Source organism: Agelaius phoeniceus, chromosome 4 (assembly GCF_051311805.1).
Source record: "Agelaius phoeniceus isolate bAgePho1 chromosome 4, bAgePho1.hap1, whole genome shotgun sequence".
In the NCBI taxonomy this organism is placed as follows: Eukaryota; Metazoa; Chordata; class Aves; order Passeriformes; family Icteridae; genus Agelaius; species Agelaius phoeniceus.
This window is the reverse complement of record NC_135268.1, coordinates 48,365,791-48,391,485: the sequence shown is the minus strand read 5'-3', so window position 1 is coordinate 48,391,485 and position 25,695 is coordinate 48,365,791. Positions and strand designations below refer to the sequence as shown.

Sequence of the window (25,695 nt, the reverse complement as noted above, 5' to 3'; positions counted from 1 at the left end):
CAGTAGAAATAAAGGGTTTGCTACAGTGGCAGAAAACGTTCCTTCAATTTTCAAGGCTTTGTGGTAACAGACACTATAGGTAAAGTGTGAGAAAAAAAAATACTCTTTTTCCAGCCAACAGTGGTGCAGAATGACAGACACTGTTCTCTCCCATTTCTCCAGCTTTTTAAAATGTTCCTTCCTCCCACCAGAAGAGGTAGTAAAGATACCACAACTCAGATTCATCCAAGAATGTATCAAATTTCTGACAAACTTGCTAGAATTAGTCTGTGTAAATACTAGTCAAAAAAAAGTAAGCAAAGTGTTTTACAATACTGACCTAGCTTTACTGTCTGCTGAACAAACTCAGAATTTTGCCTACACTACAATGTGTAAAAAAATGCCTGCTGGGTTCAGTGCTGAAAAAGCAGCCCAACTGATTTGTGGGACAAAGCTAACTATATATATACCAGAAAAAAACCAACCCTTTCGTACACTCCTGGTCTAAACTGACTCTTACAGCTCACTGATGAGCTAATTGCACTGGTCCAGACCCTAGGTTTCCTCCTTTCAGCAAGGCTAGGATGCTCTCCCCACACTCTAAGCCTGCTTTGAAGATAACTAAAGGCAATGTGCACTGAAACCCAGCACAAAGAATTTATAAAGACCATAAATATTGCCAGGTTTAGGATTCAGAGCACTCTCAGGAGCATTATCAAATTTAATATAGCACCAGAAGGTAAGGCAGGTATGAACAAACTGCATCAGGTACTGTGGGACCACTGCAAAGGTGTGAGCTTTCACAGCATGGCAAATGGGAAATGGCTCATTTCAGTCACCAACGTGCAACGTGGTGCTCATGGCTAAGGAGAGTTTGTACTGGGCACTCACCAGGGAATAATGAGAGCACCATGAATCCATAACCTACATTACCTCTTGGTGACTTCTAGCATGCCTGTACTCTTCATGGAATATCCCTGTGACAGACTCCAAGTGTTATCATTATTTCAATTCCTAATTTGTTAATTTCAACAAATACAGCAGGGGTAAATGAATCCTATTAGTGCTCTAAGCATCTCCTAGTAACTTTCAAAATTACTTTATTAATAACAAGGATACTAGAGGCAATAGATTTGGAATTTCTTATTTCATTTTACATATTTAAATAACTCCAAATAAAATAATTTTCGTCATTAGAAAATCAGGAAATATAATGAGGGGAAATCCGAAAGACTAAACTGCTGTGAAATTCAGATTTGTAAATTAATGAGATTACTTATTACAGAGTGCATGCATTTAATTAGCTTCAGAAACAAAGGAACACATTAATTCATAAGACACATCAGGATAGTGGGGGTTTATTTTTCAAGATTAAGCTCAATGAAGTTTCTGAACAAGGCAGGCACCCAAAAAACTTGATAGTATTTGGTGTGCCAAATTAAACCAAGCCATAAAATACCCTAAAGGACTCATTGATGGCATAGCATCATAACACTGCAAATTCTGAATTGCAGAAATTCGTAAGTGGAATTTCTGCTGAATAGAGCCTTACAGTAAATGTGTTAAGCTGTTAGTGGTTAACAAATCTAAGTAAAATATAAAATGCATGCTCAGCAAATACCAGTTAAACTCACTGGCATTTATAGTTTTAATACATCCATTACCAGCAATGGACATTATGCCAGAAAAAGGCAACTCCTAGATTGTAAGGAGTTTTTTTTTAAAGCTTTAAAAACAAAAAGCACAAGCAGCCTCCATAAGCAAAATAAACCACAAAACAAATATCAAGGCAAATATTGCAAAAGAACTGCAATAATGTTAGATGAAAAATATACAGAACCCAACAAGCAACAGAAAGGTGTGAAAGATGCTGTAAGAACAAAATGACCCAAAACAATCAAAGCAGCTAAACCGTTTTCCTTTCGACTTCATGCTGGTTTATGTATTTTACAAATAAGCTCTGTAACTGTCACTCATAGCTAACCAGAATCAGTGTTGTGAAGAAGGATCAAAGAATTTATTAACATTATCAAAATCAATACATTAGGCAAAATCATGAATTATGTTAATCATAATCAAGGAAAGAACACGTACAATAACTACAATAAAGTGACTGATTTGTAAATATCTTGATGTCTTTATCAACCGATTGATGGTTACAATGATACCAACAGAAGGCACAAGTTAAAGGGACACTGTAATTGGTTTTTTAAAATTTGTATCACAGGCTGTAGATTTAACATCTTTTCCCGTCTCACAGTTCATTTTCTATTCCTTCAATAAGTGAACACAAGATAGGAAGTTTGCACTTCCTATACATTCTACTTAGAGCAGATAAGTCACTTATTTTCTCACATATAATTTACACATAAAGAAATATGGTTTGTATTTTCTCTGGCATTAATAGCCCTTGTTAGCAGATACTTCTGCAGATTTTACTCAATAAAAATTATAATCCCCAAGGGGACCACACTTATTTCCAACATGATATAGCATCACAAAAACTTACTACTACATTTAATACAGAGACTCGAAACATTTAATTTCTTTTTAGAAAAGTATTTCAGTGTCCATTTAAACAGCCAAATATTATTCATTGTTTATTTGGCACAAGAATGCTGAAAACATATTGTAATAAATGCTAGTGATTTGCAACAGTTCCTTAATTAGAAAGGATTCTTACCTTCAGATGTGACAAACAGTTCTGCAGGAAAACGTGCCAGTTATTTAAAAAAAACTGTTTCTGACTGACACACAAGAGGCAGGTGATCAATGGATACAAAGCCTATGAGTAGGGGGAAAAAGACTTGATCAAATTGCTCTTTGCAGACCTCCCAAGTGTTGTACATTGAGAATGAGACACAGTTGGCTGCTGCCTCTCACTCTCACAGTTTTGGCACTGCATGGCCCCTCTCTCCCCTGCCCTGGGACACTCGTGCACAGTGCCCTGGGTAATTCCTGAGTGCTGCAAGAGCTCAGGGGGTCACACTGGGGCAGTGGGACCAAGGTGAAGCTCATCCCCCAGCAAGGCATGATGTCAAACAAGGACTGAGAGAAGTCTGATCCTTCGTACAATGTTCAGGCTTTCCCTGCAACCACAAGACTCAATTCATGTAGCTCTACATGCTGGGCAGGTGAACTGCCTCCAAGAATATTCAGGAAAATACCAACCTCAGTACAAACTCAGACTTTAATTTGTCAGAAATGCTACTTCTACTTGAGATCTACTTTTAGTGAGGAATGAACCACAATATATTTTATTTTAAATTTGTTCATGTGCAAAGTATGATTTAGCTTTGCTTTAGTAAGATTTAAGTACCACATCCTTTTAACACATAATGGTGATTAGTACCAAATCTGACTGCAGCTTTTCTTGTTATGAAGCAAAACTAAAGGATGAGTAGGTAAACAGTATTCTCGATACAACGTTTCTAACTTCATAAAAAATGACATTTTTAGTACTAATATCAACCACTTTATGTTACTCTTACGTAAGGAGTTTAATAATACAATGATATATGCTTTATATGTGCAGAATACTAGAAAGAAAAGCTCATCCGTAACATGAAAGTGAGACTAAAACATTTTAAATTCACTTGCATTTACTTAATGTGCCAACTGAAATGCAAAAATTAGCTCTACATTTTCAGCAAAGTGAAGTGAATCAACTTGAAACATGGCTGCCATAGTCATCAAAAATAGCCAAATACTGCAAAAATAAGAGATAATTTAAAAAAATTATAAATTTTTAACAAGGTGTGTGATGAGAGGAGAGAACCAGGCAAAGCAGGGCTATTAAGAGGCTGCTATTTTACTGAAAAAGTCTTTTCTGACATTTGCATCTTTTAATTAACCCTAATTTAAATATATTCAGACTCCCTGAATGCAAGCTTTTTACTTAAAAGACATTAGGTTAAATAACTCTGCTAAAACCCACTAAAATAATCAAAAACAAGCACTGATTTCAAGACAATCTCACATGTGAGATAAGAGCACATATCTGCACAAAGAAACAAAGCAAAATTAGAACAAATGCACACACACTGTGGGAATTTAATTATACTGAGATGTTAAGATTTAAATTAATATGACTTGATAAGCTTTTCCTCATATAATGTACTAGCTTAAGAGCCTAAGATGAGCAAAATGGAGAAGTTGAAATATTTCTTTAAAATACCAGCGAGTGCTTCTTCCTTGAACTCAATTCAAAGGTAGTCTGATAAAGCATCTCCACAAAATTTTTCAAACATGGCACATTCACTTCATTTTTAACAGCCTATTAAAAAAAAAAAGCACAAATGATTTGGCGTAAAAATTTGCAAAGAAGGCAATTTAAATACACATTAAGATGTCTATGAATTCAAAACCTCTCAAAAGTTAAATTTCACATTAGTAAGGTATTTCAGTGTATTTATCTGAAATATAAACAGAAGCATAAGAAATCATGCCATACACTACAACCATATGGTTAAAATTAACAATTGAAGCACACAAACAAAAAAACTCCACCCCAACAGAACAGCCCACTAAAATAAACTGGTTTAGGAATCTGGTCTCTATTCCATACTCAAAGAAGAAAATGTATTTGATACCAACTAACAAATAAAAATGACACTGAATATCTTCATATGCATATTTATTCAAAAAATTAGTATCTTTAACTTTCACAGCTCCCCTCTTAACTGCTCCTGTTTTCTTCTTTGTTTTAATACTGAAAGCTAGAAAGTTAAGAAATAATCTTTGTTTTAACACTGAAAACTAGAAAGTTAAGAAATAATCCACAGGATTATCAGTCAACCAATCATGCAAGTTGTCTTTGCTCAGCTTTCAGAATTAATGAAACACACATGGAGCCCTACAGCCTTCTGACCCACTCTGTTCTTGCACACAGAATAGGTTTCCTTCCACAACCCAGGCAGCTGCCACCTTCTTTACTGAAACCTCTGCAAGCTTCTTAGGCTTCTCTCTGGATCCTCAGGATGATCTATTTAAACACTATTCTCAACCTACTGTTTTAAGCTGTTTCTGCTTATTTATCAAATTGAGGGGTGGGGTGTTGGAGACTGAAATGGCTTTTTTGGAAGAGATACTCTGTACATATAATTTCCTTACAACATAAGATAATTTTTGTTATCTTTATTATTTACAGTTATTAATATTACATAAACATATCTACTAACACTACATAAAGAAAAATCATGTCCATCTTGCTAAGAACACTCTAAAAGCTTCATGATGTAGAAGCACAAAAATAGCATGTATCTCTGCAATGTGTACAGATCCACAAAGAAAGGAGAAAGTTGTTATGATTTAAATCACTTCCTATGTACCCAATTATTTATCTTTTGCTATCTTAGGCCATAGGTTGATTAGTACTCTGCTAGCTCCACATGAGAAATCAGTCAGTTGCTGTCACCACTGCACTGTTGCTTTGGGATATAATCTTAGGCTTTCAGAGCAGCCCTAACTTCCCTGCTATAAAATATGCTGTGATTCATCATACCTGCAGGGTCCAAATCAGGTCAGGTTTCTTAAAATGCCTGAATGACTAAGCAAGGGAATAACAGTAAAGAAGTCTCAATGCTGAAACCCAACAGCTTCCTCATTTGAGCGATTTTCTGTATCCAAGATACAGAAAAATCTACATTCAATTCCTTCAGCTGCATGAAAAATATTCAAACTTGCATCTCACATCTTCCCAGAGAATGACTAACCTGCTCAACCGCACCTCAGCCTGGGAGTGAGCTCCTCGTTTCTATTTAAGAAGCTCCATGTGTATGAAATGATTACAGACCCAGTGAGTCAGAAGGACAGATCAAGCCTCCCTCCCCACGTGTCTGAAGCGCTGATTCAGGCTGGATCACAGCACAAGTGCTTTGCACAGCCCTGTTCCTGCCTCTGCCCTTGCCAGAGGATAATCCCACCTCCCAAATGCTGCTTCTTCCTCATTATTTCTAGGGCAGTTTTCACCACGTTTATGATTCTGCAAACTAATATTTGCATTTACCTAAATGCTAAATAGTTTCACTCGGCACTCCCACTCCAGCTGCCAAGCAACTATGGAATTCAAAATGACAAAATGTGTTGAGGAAGAATAGAAGAAAGAAATTCTTCTATTCTTCTCTAGAAGAGTATAAGCATGCCTGGGTAAGATCAAAACTTCTTCCCATACTAGAAGCACCTCTTTCTAATTATGTCTTATGAAAAAAGATTGTTTCCTTTGTAATTTAAAAATAATTTAAAAAACCCAAGCCCCCCACAAATACCAAAGCTAACCAACAAACAAACAGCAGCCAAACAAAAAAACTCAAACAAACCCACAACCCCCCCAAAACCAACAAAAACAAACAAACATCCATAAAAACAAACAAACAAAACCCACAAAAAGAAAAACAACCTCCCACCTCAAAAAACCAAGACTGAGATCACGGAAAGGAAAGAAGCATTTTCCCAGGGCAAGGTAAACCATTTAAAAGAGGATGAAGAACTCAGAGAGTTACTTTCCTTTCTTTTCCTATGATCTTGCTCAGATGGGACTCCCACCCAGTGTGCTACTCTTTGTAGATCCTATTCTACAAAACAAGATCTACGTGTCCCAATTTTCCATTTATAGCAAGATATGTCCCTATAATCTATGTGGCAACACAAAGCCACAACTGGCCACTTTTTGGGACTGCATGCCAAACACGGGCCTGGCATCTGCTAATACAACTAGCATTTTACACAACAATCCCAGAAAGTATCAATCTACTATGAAGAAATTAACTGAGCTTGTCAATGGTCAACTCGAATTATACTCAGGTGCCATAATTTCTTCTTGACCTGCTGAACAAGCTTCACAAAACCAAGCAAAGCAGCCTGGGAAGAAAGAGAGCCTGTCTTGACTAAAAGATTACACAAGCAGCATTCCAGGCACAGTACACCCAACACTGGGATGATAATGAGTTTTTTTCCTTGTTCATGGCTGCTGTGTGAAATTTCTACTTTTAGATTTAAAGCACACACAGGAGATGACTTACTGCTCTTCCCCTTGAAGGATTAAATCTAGTGGACATTCACCTCTACAAATGATTTTTATTTAATTAGCCAAGACCTACATTCTTCCTTCCTGCATAAGAGTTCACACTCTCCTTATCAAACTGTAAAAATGTTACACAGCTTACTACAGAAAGAACTCAAAAGATTTCAGCTAATAAAGAAAAGTCAGCCAGACCCTTGAGCAAACAAATATTAAACCAAGAAAATTTCAAATTTTTAAAGCATGTATAAAATTACACAATGCTCTGGTAATAAAGATGTCTAGAAAACAGACAATTTTTTAAAGTTCTGAAAAAACTTTGGAAACGAGACAACACACAAATCAACCTATTTCCCTTTAAGACTGTGAAGGTAATCTATGTAACAGTCACAGAATGGTTTGTGTTGGACAGGACCTTAAAGATAATCTAGCTCTAACTCCCCACTCTGCTGTGGGCAGGGACACCTTTCACTAGGCCAGGTTGCTCAGAGCCCCATCCAAACTGGCACTGAACACTTCCAGGAATGGGGCATCCACAACTTCTCTGGGGAACCTGTTCCAGTGCCTCACCATGGTCCCAGTAAAGAATTACTTCCTAAAATCTAATCTAAACCTACCCTACTTCAGGCAATAGCCCTTCTCCCTTGCTCTATCACTACCTGCCCTTGTAAAAAGTCCCTCTTCAGCCTCCTTGTAAGCCCTCCTAAGGCACTAGATGTCCTTCTGAATCTATAAAAATGCAGTATTTTAAGGATTTGAAAATTGAAGAATTTTAATAATGAGAGCCCAATTGAAAGTGGGAGGAATGGTGCGGCGGGGGGATTAAAATACTTACAGCAGCCACAGGTATGAGAATTTCCACAAACAAACCAGCAAGTGCATGTTTTATGTCCTTATCTTTTACTTCCAGGAAGTACTGAGCACACTCCTTAGTAAGAAAACATTAGAAAAATATTTAGAAAAAGGAATACAAACATAACTATGTCATAAAAACCACTAGCAGTCTAACATTAGTTGCCTGTTTTAATTTTGAACATATAATGTGTTTGAGTTACTTTTATATTCCTTAGCAGTATCAACTTCACAAAACATAAGAAACTTTAAAACCTGTTTGCCCAGCAATACACCTCAATGAATTGAAAGAAGAACATTTGTAATACCAGATAGCTATTTACTTTTTACTCAGAATATAAAGAGTACTCAGAATACAAAAGAATATAAATACACACATTTTCCCTCAGATCATTTTGAAGCTTAAAAAATTTTAATGCTTATATCTATTAAAATTATTGGGAAATTATATTTTATTTTTTAATACTGATTTTCATTTTCAAAGGACTTTGACGCAAAGAAAATTAAATATAATTAAATATTCCATACACAATAAACAATCCATAGTGAAGTGTTTTTAAAGAAAAGTAAGTCTTGACATCTCATCTGTTAAAAAATTATATACAAAATAATTGTTTTTCTTTAATACACTGCTTTTATAAAGACAAAATTATTTTATTGCTATCCATTTTCATTCAGTCTTAAATTCATATATTACAGGTTTGCCACACTACCAAGGCAATTGTGAAAGGCTTCTCCTGATGAAAGGTACTCACAAACTAGAGAAACAATTTACACCTCTGAAAAATTAGGAACTGAGCAGAAAAGGATGAAGGATGGCACACAAGTAGAGGGAGTGACTGATCACAGCAAGTGTCATTGTAGCTTCATGACTTAAACATTTTAAATTATGCTCATTTTAGTTTTCTGTAGCATTTGTTTACCTGCATGAACTGAAATGATGCTTCAAAATCCTCCACAGGATACATCTTTACTCGAAAAAACTTCATTCCCATAATCAAACTGATGATACTCTGTACTACATGAGGACTCTGTTCTTTTTGCCGCAGTTCCTTTAATTCAGTGACAAACTTCTTCCTAACAGCTTGAAACCTGAACAAGGGATACAGATAGCAATTATTTGCGTTCTTAGTTACTTTTGTATGAGGTCTATAATTTTGAACCAATTTCTTTAGTCTGTAACAATATCAGCAGCTGCTGTATGAGAAATGCAAGGGACATGAACCCTGGTACTTCAAATCCAGGCATTTACGAGTGCCTATGATGATCAGTACATGAAAATATACCAGTTAAGTAAACAAGAGTTGACTGGCACAGGGCCTCCTTTCCCTGCCCCTAACAAGCTGACTGCAAAGCAATGGTACTAAAGATTATTTCTTGATTTGTTCAATTTTTTTTGTGCTGGAACATCAGACAGACACAGCACACTACACCTGACTACATTTGACACTTACAGGATTATCTACTGGGGTACATGAATAGATTCTGCTATAGCAAATAGTCTTTAAGTCTACATTGGTCTGTTCCTAAACACAAAGAGTCAGAGACTGAACTTACTTTGATTGAGCAAGAACCCCTGTCACTTCTGCATATAAGTCTGCAATAATATGAACATTCCCAGTGTTGGTTCCTGAATACCTAAAGAAAAAAAGAAAAAAAAAAGGGAAAAAACCTCATTAAATACAACTTTGCTCTTCTAAACCCCAAGCAAGTTTTCAATTACAAACAAAACATTTGTCCCCTAGCAGGCAAATTATTACCATAAAAACAATTAAATTCAAACACGAAATGCATGGGTGATATTTAAAGCAATGTAGTTTCATTTCTTATTTCAAAAGAAAAATATTCTGGATAGAAATTTTACTGTATTTATCCAAACTCAGACTTTTCTTACTGCGTCTGAGGAAGCAAATCATTCTGTATATTTGAAGCAAAATAAACTCAGTGTTACATTGAACACAGCCATGTTCTTTCAAGATATGTTTTCAATTTAAAGACATTGACTTGTGTTCACTCACACTGGTATTATCACCAACATGTTACATGTGAGGCAAAAGAGAGCAATCACAATAAAGAAACATAGGCTGGTAATACAAAATATTTTAAAGTACACAATTGAAACTTACCCTTCCTTATGTTTAAAGTGCTTAAAAGCCAAGTTTAGAACTTCATGTACTAAAGGATCTGGCACTGGATGAACAGGTATCTGAAAGGCACATATCACTTACATGTACGTAGCACCTATACATACATGCATGTATGAAGCAAATAAACAGTGCTGTGAGATGCTCTGGAGAAATCTCTCCCACCAGTGTCCAAGGACACATCCTTTCCTGGCATATATCAAGCTAATTCTGCAATATATAACTATTACACAATCTGTATTGGCATTCTTAGCCAAATAATGATAATTCTAAAGTAGATTTTAACCTCATTATCCAACAATTTCAACCTGTATTTCAAGAACATTTAAGCCGACAAAGGGTACTGAGCATAAATTAAATGTTATTTTTTACAGTTCTGCTTTTTGCAGTACATCAGCAGCTTCCCAAGACACATGAACCGAGATAATGCAGGCATGTAAAGAAAAGGCAGGAGAGGCCAAAGGCCTTATGTAACTGAGAGTATAATTACAGCCTTGCATACACTCACCATAGATATGTTCTAGTCTTTAAAATAAAAATTTAAAGGAGATTATCAAAACGAACATTACAAGCAAAATATTAAAATTAATTTGCCAAAGCCAAAGATCTTACCTGTTTTAGAACCTCTATTAAAACTAAACAAAAAATGAAATCTACAGCTAAGTCCCTCCTTTCAAGTAGATAATCTCTTTCACGTTGTTGGTCATCCCTAAAATAAGAAATCAAGAACACAGCTATGAGACACAAGACTGAACACAAATATTGCAGGGACAATTACTGCATTGTTTTTCATGTAATCACTGTTGCAGATGTATATAAAATGGATAGGTGGACCTGCCAATAATAAAAAAAAAAAAAATAAAAGGGGGGACAAACTAGCTTAGAATTACCAGTATCCAGCTTCCATCTGTATATCCACACCAAAACCATTAAGTCACTTCATGTATATCATCTACACAAGTTAAATACACTACCTTAAAGAAGTCTGTGTTTTTTCTACACAAATTTAGGTAAGGACAAATCCAAATACAACTTACTTGTCACAGAAGTACAAAGCACACATTTTCTTATGAGAAAGCACACAAAAATCAAACAGACTTCTGCAAGAAAAATTCTTACCCCTTTGATTTTGTGCTTGACCGAGGTCTATACTCATAAGATTCATCCTCTGTTCCATTTTGGCGCCTGTACCAGTCAAACAAGGTGCGTAGTAAGGAGGGGAGACAGTGCTCTGCTACTGAGCTCATAGAGCTTATCAACTGAAAGAGTAAGAAAAATACTTTAGCCTCATATAGCTATGAAAATCCTGGAGTTGAATAATTCTTTCAAATTGTTTTTTAATGTTAAAAACCATATATCGCATAACTTCACAAAGTGGCAAGTTAATATTCATTTTCACCTAGGACAGTTACTGTAAATATAACATACTGAGTGTGATATTATAATAAATTTAAGTAAAGTGTTCCAAAGCTCACAGGGATCACAAAATGACAAATTTATAGACATATAACGTGTATAAAATCATTGAGAAAACAGCAGCGGTATTAGGATGTCCCTGAATGTTACCGTATGTATGTTTGAAGTATAGAAACCTTCACAAATTACAAGTGCCAGCCCTCCTAAACTGAACAAGTTTAAAACTTTAAAAAATTTGGTTCTTTGGCTGTTATATAAACAAAAATAAGAGCCTTTTAGATATTCTACATTGCCTTTAATACATTTGACTAGTCTGGGTCTTGGGCTATATTTACTTTTAGTATAACTCCCGCATCTTCTGCTTTCTTTCATAAAATCTGTACGAATAGTAAACTCATTTGTGCAACATATATGGCAACAGGAACCATTACAGAAAGAAGATTTTAAGATGTTATTAAACCTAAATTATCTATGCTTCCTTTAACTAAAAACTTTTTGGAAAGGAAAGAATGACTGAAGACAGCAAAATGCCATTATAAACTTGCTTCCAGGAGGCAACAGGGAGCAAGCCCATTCCCTAAACACAGGCTGGAATGGGAGAGTTACCATGTTGCTCACTCATGCCATGTATTACCTACCTCTTGGATCTTTCAAATAAGGTTTTGATAGAAGCCATGCTCATGCTGTAACTTACCTATTATTCACCATTCCAGATAACAATATAATATTACACCATTACGTGTTCTGATAAAACATTAAGGAAGTTATTTCTTTTTCCTCATTTGAAGCATCTTGGGTTTTTAGGTTTCTCGAAAGGATGGGGACAAGTTAACCACAGGAAAACCTCAGAAGGACCTCTTTTAATCTTCTGAATACATTGCTCAGATTGTTAATTAGTCAGCTACTCAAGGCTCAAGAATTAAATAGTGCTCTGAACTGATGGGTTTATTAGCAGAAGAAAAAGAAGCAAGTTGAATTTTAAGTTTTACTATACCATTTCTTTAGGTTTTCCTGCAAGTTTACAGAGTTTATCAATACTAATACTATTCATAAATGTTCATAAAAGTAGTTAGGCAATTTACATTGGCTTCTGGAGAAACAAGCATGTATCACACACATTCAAAAATGTCACTGCTAAAATGCTGGCATAATAAAGTATTTTCCTCTTGAAAAAGAAGAAGTTTTATATAATAATTATTTATTTCCTGCCATGTTTTGAATTATTTGTATTCTAATGAAAAGGAAGATGACATCCTTGCTAATATTGCATAGCATCTAAGCAGAACATCAGCTATTTTTCATTTAAAATAACTACTATACTGCCTGGATACTAAATTCAAAATCATCTTATAATAAAAAAAAAATTCTTATATAAAAGATCTATTTCTCATACAAGAAAACTCTTTTATTGTAGCATTACATTTTGCCTAGGTTGAAAGCAGCAATCCAGACAAAGGGCTCCTGTAATACCCAGGAGGACAGGGCTGCAATAGATGTGACGTATACTTCAGTTCCTCAGAATGAAACAGCAAATCCTGCTCAAGTCTTAAAGGCTGTAACATATTGCTAATTGCTTCACATAACATATCCAACAGCACAGTGAGAGGTAAAAAGAGAGAAGCAAAATGATAGTGAGATGCTAGAGCCCAAATTCTGGCTTTGGCCAGAATTGTTCAAGTTGTGCCTAATCATGAACAACCCTGAACCTCATATCCATCTGCTTTCAGTCACTGAGAAGGTCAACACAGGCTTCTGTGTGATCATAAAATTTTGGTGTCTTAGGACAAGAGTAGGAAATTGCCAAGTATGTTTCCTACAACAAACAAAAAAAGAAAAACACTTGCTATTTCAGTTTCAAGCTGTACAAGCAAAAATATTTTAAGAAACGCAATATATGCTCTATAAAAAAACTCCTGTCTGGAGCTTCCTGATGTGCTAGGAATGGTAAAGGGAAAGCTCTGGTGCTAAAATTTTTAACAGTTCATGAGTGTATCAACATACAAATTTCCTTTTCCAAAATTTCTCCTCTTTTAGCTGAATTTATATTATTGTTCCAATTAAGATATCAAATGACAAAGAGAAGATTTCTGCTGTTTGGAAATTAAAAGCTATTGATTTTTCAAACTTGTTTTAATAGCAGCCCTCTTGGTCTGGTTATGTTTTTAACAAAAATGACTTATAATCCCCTTAAATACTATTTTACTTTTTCATTAGGGGGACGGGCAACACTACATGCCTTCCTCCTCCATCCCTTTTCTCATCACTTACTGAGATGAGAAAACAAGTCTTAATTAAATAGCACCTTAGTCCCAGGGCCTCTTGTGTTCCAAGCATGTTCTCTTTATTCACAAAGTACAGCACTTACAGACTCAGACCCCATTATCAGTAAAGCCACTTTTTAGACCCAGATTCATGGCTTCATAAAGACCTCTGGGTGAACAAGGTTGGCCCAGCAACAGCTCTAGCTTCTCTGCTGGATGCTGTGGCTGTGACCTCTGGATCCTCCTCATCCACACTTTACCAATCACTTTTTTAATCTGTAATCTTCTGCACTGCTGGAGAACTGTTCTTAATAAGGGTTTTATACAGCAAGCAACGAACTGAGAGACGCAATCTTAATTCCTTTTGCCAAACAATGTGCAAAATTCCCTAACAAAGTTCATCATTCCAGCCATTCCGGTCTCTCTAAAGCAGTTATTCAGTTGCATTAAAGTTCAGATCTTGACTTCAAAGTAGATTACAAATAACAAAAGAAAAAAATAAGAACTCACACAAATATATATATATATATACAAACAATCAAAACTTTTTTTTTAAAAACTGTATTTTCAGGAAAACCAGTTCCTTTCTATATTATCTAATTTTAAAAGTTACATGTTTTATTTTTTATTTCTCTTCACTCAGCCTGTTTTTAGAACCTCTCTTAGGCAGAACACTAAGCTTCATATAGTAGATGCTATTCAGGAACAGTCAAGAACAGGAACAGGCAATTAATGGGGCTTCCTCTGAACACTGCCTCTCCACTGCAAGGAAGTGGTTATGGGACACAAACATGCCTACACTATTGAAGAATTAGAAATACAGACAATAAATATGAATAAATTGAGCAGAGATTCTTTCCAGACACAGTTCACTGAGAGTAAGTGAAATGGAATTGCCTAGCAATCAATCTATATTTTCAGCAAAGGACAAAGTAACAGTTTAGTAACATTTTGAATCTACCCTATACCTTCTGCCATAGAATCAAAAAGCACTCAGTAAAAGCCATGTTACTGAAATAAAATTCACACTATTTGTTTATAAAAACAGAACCCCGGACACTCAAACAATAAGTGATGCAGAAATAAACTAAGACTTTTTGTCCCCTTGTGTGCTTCAGCATCTTTCTTCCACCAGTTTTCACTGCCACCTTCAAATAAGTATCTATTCTAATAGTTTATTACTATCATATCCTACAATGGAAAATAAAGTCTAACTAACATTCAGAGTCTAAATCTTCTGACACGGATTCAGATGGGAGTGTTTTAAGTTACTACACAGTGGAACCACTATTCTGCAAAAGTAAAGCCCACCTTAATCCAATGAAAATTGCCTTCAATTATATGTCGCCTACCTGATCAAACTGAAGATCTTCACCTCTTTGAAGAGATCTGGACAAGAGCTTTTCCTGTACAAAAAATAAAAAGAAACATACGTTTCACAATGTCATTGAGTATTATCAAAGATAGATTCCTTTTTTCCAGTTATATTACAGAACAAAGAAAAAACTTTTAATATAAATATTTGCATTGTTTTTTTAGATACAAATATTTCTGGAGATGTGATGTATAGTCCCAAAAATTAATTCAGTAGCTAAACAATAATAACATTAAAGACTGACAAACAGAAGATGTCCGAGGCCAAACAGAGACCAGCTGGTGGTGGGTGTCAAGTGTAACTTGGAGGGAAAGCCATTCCTATCTCAATTAGCAAGTTTATTCATGTTCATATATGGCAATTATTCTAAGTTACAATAATGACTTTTAAAATGTCTTCACAAAGGCAGAGACAAGTGTTCAATGCATTTCCAATCTGCTCTTCCTCTGAACTGCAGTGAAACACAGTAGAAGACCTACTCCAGTAAAAGAAGAATGTGAATAATCACTTGTTTTAACTTGAAGTAACTGTAAGGAACAGAAAAAAGCAATATTACTAAAATTTTACTTATTACAATATTTATTGCTACCAGTAGCATATAACATACTGCTCTGTTAAAAGCAAAATTAAATTATACTCCTGACAATTTAGTGAGGATTAAAGCATTGTGGAAATAAAACATTTATAAACTCTAATAGTAAACAGTAATTCTTACTAGTCACTCTGTAGAGTATGAAATGATACACTTACAAGAAATAAAAGTTCTATACCTTGCTCGGGTACCCTGGAAAGTAAAAAAAAAGGTGGAAGAAAAGAATAAAGAAATAAAAAGTAAAAGAAGAAGAAAGAGAAGAAAAAAGGAAAAGAACACCGAGTCCTGTGAATTGGCTGTGAGAGTCACTGATTTACAGCAACCCAAGTGCCACAGTAACAGCTTTAAGAGCACACTGCAAAGCAGTAACATATCTGCTGAGCATTTCCTCTTATTTAAAAAAAATTTAAACTATCCTTCACTTGATAATATAAATGAGTCCAAAATGTTATCTTTCACAAGGGAAGTAAAAATGTACCTAAAGAGTTAATAGCTCACATTAGACTGCAGTAAGCAAACAAGGAAGTTTTATGGAGCAGGCTAAGTCAAGTAGCTAACTTGCCTGGTCCGGCATGTAAAAGGAGGTGTGAGCAATACTGATAGCCAGTTCTGTTCTCAACAGGTTGTAACTCAGCACAAAGTAACTGCTCAGTAGTTTAGTATGAGACAACACCCATGCTGTTAGGCTGTTGACAAAAACTGAGAAAGTCAACATTGCTTGGTGATTAACACTTGCAAGGCTGCAAGAGACAGACTGTATGTTCAACAGGTAAAAATTCATTTTGCATGTCCCAAATCCAAGGTTTGAACAGGCAACTTATTTTTTCTTGTCCTAATTGTAAACTTGAAAATACAGCACAGTTTCTGACATTTTCTCCTTAAAGTACCGCTGTATTTGACAATTTGTTAAAAAGAATGCAATATCTGGCAACTATTACAGCCTCTGAAAACTTGGATTCAACACTGCCCAGGCAAAAAGCACTTGCCTACTCTGAAAGTATAATTTGAAATTATAAAAATGTCAGTGCACAAGTCATTTTCACTTTCCATAATCCAAAGAAATCCACTTAATTATCTAGGAAAATACTACCATTTACATTCACTTCCAGTATGCCCAAATTAAAAAATATTTTAAGAAGGGGATTTCTAGGTAAATGCATTGATTATTCTGAAAAAGCTCTATTTTTTGATCAACTTGTAATATCTGGTAGAGATAATTCATGCTATATAGATAGATATATGAGTGTATAAAATATTGTGAAGGTCCAAAGTTATGCCTTTGAGCACTCTGGCTGGGAGCAGAGTTCTATTCTCATTGTAACCAGTTCCCGGACAGCGTTAGGATAATATCAGGTCTGTTACTGTATGAATGGGACAGTCCCAGACCATCATAGATGATTTCCCCTGGCATCTGCACCTGGGAGATCGCATCTAGACCTTCCTGGACCATGATTAATGGAATGTCTCAAGGAACTCACAAGACCTGCACCTGGGCATGATTACACGTGCGGTACTCAGGAACTGGTATCACTCTACTACATGTGAATACAGCTTCTGCCTGGATACTCAGACATTCCTCTGAGTCTATAGATTCATTCAGTCTTTGTCTGTTCCTGCACATGTATGGATCCCGCTCTGCATGTGAAGAGACACAAAGAAACGTGTGGTCACCTCTGCCTCAGGCAGAATAAACTGTATATAAGCTGGCCGCTGGAAGCCCTCGGCGTGAGCTCCTGGGGAAACGCTGACACTTTGTCATTGGACCCTGGCTCACCCAGCGCCTGCACCCGAAGCTGACGCTGTTCAGGCTGTGGTGGTTCTTATTCGGAAATCTATTTTTTGTTATCAATCCAATAAATCTTTGTTAAATTTTTCATAAATTTGGCTACCGATTTGATCATTTATAACAAACTGATGTAATAGTTAATGTTCTTTCACTGTCTATTTAAAAGCAAAGGGGGAAAGGTTTCACTTTCTTGAGTATTTCAAATTCACGTAATTTTACATGTTAAATCTGTTCAAAACACTGTTATGAGAATTGATATTTTGAAGTATATACTAAAAGCTCCAGAGAGCACTTGCAAAGCCAAATTTTCTTTTAGCTAGCAAGCCTCCCTCCTTTTTTTTTTACACAGAAATGCCTGCTACAGATGAATTCTTGTTATCTGTATTATGCTTTCAGATAAACTGCACAGTAATTGCTAGCTTATCTATAAAGCAGAAATACAAGAAATGTTCTACTCTATACAAACATTGTATCATTGTTAAGTAAGTTACATGAGAAAAACTATTTCCTTATAAGATGGAAAAGTGAAAGAAGATGGGAAGAAATCTTCCTGTAAGAAGATGGGAAAAGTCAGGTTCCTTAACTGTCCTTAGGATACAACGTCCCAACAAACCATGTTTCCACCATAATACTACAAAACTATTATACAGGTGAAGAAACTCTGGGTTCACTATACCCATTGCATGTGTCTAAACCCAAAAATTGCTAAAAAAAAGAATGACAAATCAAAGAGAAGTGAAACATTCTGTAAGTCTTTACACAAACTTGAAATCTATGTCAATAGAGAGAAAGCTAGTTCTGAAAGTTTAGCTTCCCTCCCATAACCCATACTAATTTAGATACTTCTGTACATCAAATGTTTAAGATATTTAGGTCAGAAAGAATTAAGACCTTACAAGTTCATAACCAACTCTATTATGTTTCCTCAGCACTAAGGATCTTAACTCTTAAAAGGTAAATACACTGTAGAGGTAATGTAACACTAACCAAACAAACCTGACATAACCAAATAATACTCTTGAACCCAACCACAGGTTTATCAAAGCCTTTGAATTATTTGGCTTTTAAATCTATTTTCTTTTAATGTCTTCTTCTACCTCTGCTTTGTCATGGCTCCAGTCATCTCACATGATTTAAAAAAATCTATTCAACAGCATAAAGTAAATGTCTGGAAACTCTAACTGAATAATTTAAGATTTATTTTCCTGCCTTCCTGAAGTTCAGAGAGAGATGAAAATAATAGGTCTCCATTTATCTTTTACAAGTGAAATGAAAAAAAACCAAAACACTATTGCATTAAGCAAAGAGCAGTTTGCATTCATTGTGTAAAGGAGAAATGTCAACATATGGCAGGCAGCAGGGATCAGGATGTGCATGTGCTGTGCAAACAACTGCACCCATGGAAAAAAGTACCACCCATTGGCCCCTCTCCAGCACTCCCTGGCACCATCCTCTGGTGGCCAGCACACCTCAGCAGGGTGGCTCAGAGTGCTTCTGCCTGAGCTCCAAGCTGCAGGGAAGAAACCAGACAAGGGATGCTGCCCTGCCTCCTGCAGCCCCAGGGCTGGGCAGTGGATCCCCGCCCCAGGGGCAAGCACAGTACTCTGCTAAATTTTACTTCAGACAAACTTTTGAAAGCATGTAGGCAAGACTTGCACAAGTGCACAGTACTAGTCTGAGCCATGTGTAGTATTTCCACAGCAGAAGAAAATCACTTGTGGTGCTAACAGGAATAAATACTCTTGCTAGTTGTGACTTCAGCGTGAGACACCTACAATTTAGTAGGTGTTAAGTTAAACTCTCTGCTTAAATTCTAACCATCCATACTTATATGCAGCTTGACAAAATGCAAAATAATTGAGTTTATCACTAATCTTTTTAACTGGTATGGTTTATGTCACATTTGGGGAATGCTGGTCATTCCTCAGTGTCATTCTTCTAAGCTGAAGAGTACTTTTTAAGCTACAAGAGTACTCTTGGGCTCTTTTTTTCCTTTAAAACTATATACTGCTCCAAAAGATTTAGCATAGCTGGTTAAAAAAAAAAAAAGTGGTTTTATTTCATTTATTCACTAAAAGGATGATCTTCCCTCCTGTCATTACACTTGCTGCTTTCATTCAATCATTTACTTTAACAATTTGCTGATAAGCTCTGTCTGTAACTTTGAAAAAGCTGAGGTATTACAATTTTGCAAGCAGAGAACTCTTAATTAAATTAGTAAGAAGAAGTAAGGTAAAAATCACAGCCAGAGAAACCATTCAGTTAATTTTTGAAATCACAAGTCAGTTACCTTTAAATATAATCCATACATTTAGCAAAAATGGTACTACCTCTCACCCACAGATGCTGTCTTGATCTGCAGTGAGTGACCTTTTTTTAATTTATATTTTAATTAATTTTTGCTCCCCTACTGTCATGTTCAAGTTTTAAAAACTGTCTAGCTCCTAATTTTTATTAGTCTGGCTTTAAATTCTCTCAAACAGCTTCACCCAACAGCGTATCTTCATTAAAGATTTATGTAACTCTATATATATATTCTTCATACTTTTGTTTGCAGCCAAGTCATTCCACAAAATCAAATCACACTAAAATAATAAAGGGCTTTCCACTCTTCCATTAAAGCCTTTTATCCAATCACAATCAGTGCTTTTCTGGTGCTCTTCCAGCCTTTTTATCTTTCTTTTTAAATTTCATACACTAGAACTGAATGTTCAGTACTTACAAAAATTCTACATACAGAAATAAAGCTGCTTCAATACTTCAGTATTTCCTTTCAGTTGGACACTTAAGGATTCCCTCCTACCTCTTTATGTTATACAGGCTCAGGTTGTTTCACTTTTCCACAGCCTTTGGCACCTCTCTTAATTTGCTCATTTTCTATACAGTCCTTCTCATCCACCAATATAAAATAAGGAAAGCTGGCTATACATGTAAATTACATTTGTTTCCATTAAAATTCATTTTGTTTAAAGGAATTCAGCTTAGCAAATGAAGCTAGACAAAACTGTTTAAAACCTTTATAGATGACTACTTAAGTAATATTTGTAATTTCTTACTTTATTCTAAAGAATAAAGTAAGATATATTTTAGATATCTTAAAAAAATATATAAGATATAAAAAGATATATATTTTACTTTATTCTAAAGAATAAAGTAAAATATACACTTGTATACACACAAAATACTGACTTCAGGTTCTTATCAGTAAAAAATCTTGACTAAGGTAGACTTCATGCAATCACCATAAAACCTCACCAGGCAACAGAGCTGGGAATCACTCTTCTGTGAAAAGTGAATTATTTAATTAGTTTCATGGGGTTTCTAATTTTTAATCTGGTGAGATGTTTCAATTTTGTATGATTAACAGATTTAAAAACATTTGTTTAATTAACAGTCAACAGCATGGCAAGGAGACAACCTGGGATTGACGACAGAGGATTTATTTTATCTGGTCTAGGGACAAGTTTTGCAGCAAAAGTGAACTCCAGGGCTATTATATTTGCCTTGCTTCCATTATTCTGGTTATATTTGACTTCAAACTAGCTGTGTCTGCAGGAAAAGCCCTCTTCAGCTCATCTCAGTTCCAGGCTCATCTCAGTCCCTCTGGCCAAGCACTACGCTCCCTGTCTGTTTAGCTGATGGATGGAAATGGGGCTGGAGGAGTAGCACTTGGCACAGAGATGGACAGTGGAGCTACCAGCCCTTCCTCCCACAGCATCACTGCCACTTCAGCTCTCCTCTCATTTTCAGCCAGGTGGAGGCTTGTGTGCCCCGTTTTCTATGAAGTTTTTGTGCTTACTTATAAACTCCTCCTGAATACATTACTTTTTTGGATGAAAAAAACAAATAAACAAGTTATATTTAAGTTGTAAACTTGCTTGGTGCACACTGACATATATATAAAGAACAGGTATAAAGAAAAGTTTCATTTTCCTCAGCCTTTTATCTACTAATGGTTGTATTTGAAGATGATTCCATAATCCACAAAACAGTTTCAGCCCTGCTTTTGTGCCCTTTTGGACTGCTTCCTAAGAAAACCTTTTCCTGAAGTTTCAAAACTGGGGCTCAAATGCTCACATAGGCACTTTCTGCACATGAGCACTTTGGCAAGCAGCAGCTGCCAACAGAAGCCTTCTGTGAGCTGGCCTTCTGCTAGCCACAGCATCTCACCTGCCCAGTGAATTTCCAGGCTTAAACAAATAAAAGTTGGTTTTGTTTGTTGTGGTTTTGGGGTCTTTTTTTTTGTTTTCTTTTCAGAAATTTCCAAATTAAAAGAAAACCATTTATTTCAAGACCATAAAGTCTAGATCAACAATGGAATTTTACCTTTTTGCTTAATCTGCAATATATGCAGGCTACTATATTATTCCAGGTGTTATTATCATTACTTCAGAAAACAAACCAAATGTATCTTTTCTTGAAAGTATATTGCCTAAGTATTATTTAAAAGAAACACTGACAGGAAACACACTTCACAGTATTAATGAAAGAACATTTTTTGTTGTTCCTATTTCCTTTTGTAACTTCACAGACCTTAGGGATACACTAAAGAGGTCTTGTTTCCAGTAACTACTAGGTAACAGTTTTGACACAAGTCAATAAAACAAATCACGGAGCAACCCTGTTTGCAGAAGTTTATTTATTCCTGAAGTAATCTCTCTGAAAAGTCAACAATATCAGGGAGTGCTTTTTTCACTAACCATACATAAGATAAATCAACCTATTCCAGAAAAAAACAAGACAGTTTTGAGAGATACTATGAAAAATAAAGGACTCACCAAAGGTTCAGCCATTACAAGTTCAATTTTCTTTTCAGCTTGAACAGCAAATTCAGCAAAGAGGCTTTTGATGACATACTCGCCCGGTTTCACATCTGGGTCAATAGTAATGTTAGACATGATGATGCCTCTCTTTTCCCAGGTGGAAACAACACTTGGAGAAACTCTACGTTTATTTACTCTGCTGGGTGGTGCGGAGGCTAAAGGTAAAAAACAAGAAAAACACAGAGCTATAAAGCAGAGCTTCTAAACATCGTGCCACAATATTTTCCCATTCATCACACATATATTTTCCCACAGTACATTCTCTAAAACAGAAGGAAACAATTCTAACATACAACAAGAATTTGTTTTAGTTAGGTTGGAGTTTCTACACTTAAGTTGCACAAGGGTTTACAATGCAGGTCACTTGTGTTGTCAATAAAATGCTCTAAATGATTAACATATAGCAGCTTCAGTTCAAGTATGACTAAAAATCAGAAGGTTGAATGGAAAGGGTTATCCCCTATATTATGAGAAGCATTGCTTGATTCCATTTTATGGATCACCCATTAAGTTCATGTTTCTATTTTGTGTCCAAATACCTTCAAGAGAAATTCTTCTTTGGCACTTTTTGTCAATAAGCTGATTTTCCTAACAAGAAAGCAAACCCTTTTTAGACATTTCACGCTAACTGATCCTCTAGTCCCTCTAGTTAAAAACGGTTCCTTGTAAGAAATATTTATTAATCAATAAAAATAACATTGTATGTATCAGTCTCATTTTCTAAGAATTATTTTGGTTTTATACTGAAATTGTCATATACAAACTTGATATATAGTTATCCACCTTTAATTTTTTTTTCTCCTCAGGCATTCCAAAAAATCAATTTATTGTGAAAGCAATGTGAACTGCAGTACTGAAAATCATGTTTCAGAACTCACACACAGAGGTTTAATACACAAAACAATCAGGATAGTAAATTACAATTCTTGTCTTGCACACTATATATCAAAATAACTGCTGACACCTCTTAATGATGACCCAGACGTACCAAGGGAGGTACACATATTTCCCTAGTGTATTCCAAGACTGCAGATGTTATTTTTCAATTGCTATTAGGAATTTATATTAACAATTCCTATCTATTCATATTAAGATTTTATTTTCCTAAGACAGTCATGCAGGGAGCCTAGCTCCCATCTGTTTCATTCTGCTACATTTCGTGATGTGTTTAGGTAAGCGTTTTTAAGGCTTTTTGCAGGTAAAGTGTGAGGTGACACATTTGGTTTATTTTGCTCAACCTGAAATTTTTTTTACATGAAGTAATTTTTAGTTTTTACATGTACAAACCCTGTAAGCTAAATATTATCCACAACTTTTTCTCAAATGTTTTTTTCAACTCATTTATGAAAAAACATGAGACCAAACATGGAGACCAAACATTGGTACATCACATCTTCTCAAGAGAAGTCTTGGCCATTTATTATATCTTCTATCAATTCAGAAAGTTACATTTTACATAATATAAAACAGACTCCTGCAACTTCCATTGAAATTTATCATTTATCAAAAGCATTAGTGAAGTGAGAAATTCCGCAGGAATTTACCCTTCCAGAAGGAAGGGTACCTTGCATAAGATTGGGAGTACTACACATTACTTGTTTTTAATCCCTATGCTATTGAACAAACTTGCTGTTTAGCTGGAGTAATGCATCATTTTTCCTGTTGCATAAAACAGGAAATAAACATAAATAACAGAATCCTTTCTTTGAGGCTGGAAAGACTTGCACAAGGTCACAAAACTGACTGCCTGGGAACCAGGGGCAACACCAGAACAACAGGCACACAATGCATATGTCATAAAAAATTTCTAAACATCCTCTAACACTTCAATCCAGCACTTTGATCTCAGTAACAGAGGCCCTAAAAGACAGAGAAGAGCACGTCCCACACAGCCAGGGACAATGGGACATCACAGACACTGCCATGATCTAGATCCCTACAGTAGAAGCTCACTACATACAAGTACATAAGAGCATTAAGAAACAGAACAAAGTGCAGGCTGCAAAAGGAAGATTACAACCCAAAACTCTCTCATCCCACATCTGATGATTGGCTCATCCTTCAGCACAAAAACATCAACATTACAGGAACTTAAAAAAAAAACAATTCATGTCTTTATAATGCCTATGTTCTCCAGCATTCACACTCTTGCCATCCTGAAGCATCAATGTTTCCAAAGGCAGCCCAGAAAATGAGAGAGATGAAAATGTGTCAAGAACAAGAGTACAGAGGTTTGAGAAGAGGTGAAAGAAGGAATAAAGACATCTTCATGGCCATAGCAGGTAACAAACAGAAATACCAAGCATGGGATAGGCAAAACAGAAGAATGCTGTAATATGCCATTTTGAACAACTTTCCTTTCATTTCCATCAGATAAACAAAATAGAAATTTGAGTAGCTAAGGACCCACAACAGATACCACATATTTCTAATATATGCAATTGCTTTTATCCTAAATATGAGAGTTTCTAAGAAAGATAAAGCTTTGTTCTAAATACAGACAAGTTGGACTGACTTATTTTAAAAGACATATTAACACTAACAGGCTGGAAAGAAATGAGAGTGTTTAAATGTCCTTTTGAATATCATTACTTGTGTTTTGTCAGAAGAAATTTAGCAAAGCAGCAGCTCAGCTCATTCCAGACTTACCTACTGGATATGCCACAGCTGTTGCATGATCTGGACTGAAGTGAACATGCCAGAGCTCTGGTCCAGTTCCCACTCCTGAAGAGTGAGGAGCTGGTACTCAACCAGCTCTTTTTGCTCTCTGGGGAAACTAAGAAAGAGCATTGTGCTCCTTAACCCCACACTATATTTAGATGTAGACAATTAGGTAGACAACTCTTAATAGTGTGATTACATAATACATTTCTGTCTTCAGAATTTAAAAGATCACATTCAAAAAGCCCCTGTCACTTAAGAATCAGGAAACATTGGGAGCTGGTCATCTTTTAAGTGCTATCTTTACTTTGTGTTAGCAATTCAATCCTCAGTAAAAGGGATCACCTTAGTGTGTTAACTTTCAAAGCTGTAAGACAGCTTCCCTCACTAAGGATGAAACTCCAAGGCTCTCTACACTGATCTAAACACAGGTAAATTCCCTCCTCAGGCTCAAACAAAAGCATAGGAAATGGATAAACTGGGCAAAAATCTTATGCTGGCAAGAAAAAAAGAAGTAACTGGACTATAATCAGACTGGGTCTTGTGAGTGCTGCAGACATTTCAATACAAGGCAGAGGTCATGACCATGCAGCCAAGGAAATGTGGTGCCAGGATAGCCTTACATCCCCCAGAATTAGCAAGGACCCCACTCCCTGGCTATAGTTTCACAGAGCCCCCTTGGACAGCACATAGAGAGTGCACGCACAGGGCTGCTGTGACTGCAGCACTGTCCAGGGATGCAATCCCTTCCAGCCAGCAGAGTCAGTGCAGGAACAGGGCTTGCCTTG

General features: G+C 35.9%; 1 protein-coding gene across 13 annotated transcripts in view; it reads right to left on the bottom strand.

The window, feature by feature from the left end:
* Positions 1-25,695, bottom strand: part of FRYL (FRY like transcription coactivator) — a 163,598-nt gene that overhangs the window by 73,587 nt on the left and 64,316 nt on the right. For all 13 annotated transcript variants that reach the window (XM_054633078.2, XM_077177557.1, XM_077177555.1 and 10 more), the window contains 10 exons: positions 22,202-22,401; positions 15,023-15,076; positions 11,113-11,252; positions 10,606-10,702; positions 9,976-10,055; positions 9,407-9,487; positions 8,773-8,941; positions 7,833-7,925; positions 4,157-4,255; positions 2,663-2,764 (listed from right to left, as the gene is read on the bottom strand). In XM_054633078.2, coding sequence (XP_054489053.2) covers positions 2,663-2,764; positions 4,157-4,255; positions 7,833-7,925; positions 8,773-8,941; positions 9,407-9,487; positions 9,976-10,055; positions 10,606-10,702; positions 11,113-11,252; positions 15,023-15,076; positions 22,202-22,321 — 1,035 coding nt within the window. In that variant the 5' untranslated portion in view covers positions 22,322-22,401. The remainder of the gene's footprint in view (positions 1-2,662; positions 2,765-4,156; positions 4,256-7,832; positions 7,926-8,772; positions 8,942-9,406; positions 9,488-9,975; positions 10,056-10,605; positions 10,703-11,112; positions 11,253-15,022; positions 15,077-22,201; positions 22,402-25,695) is intronic.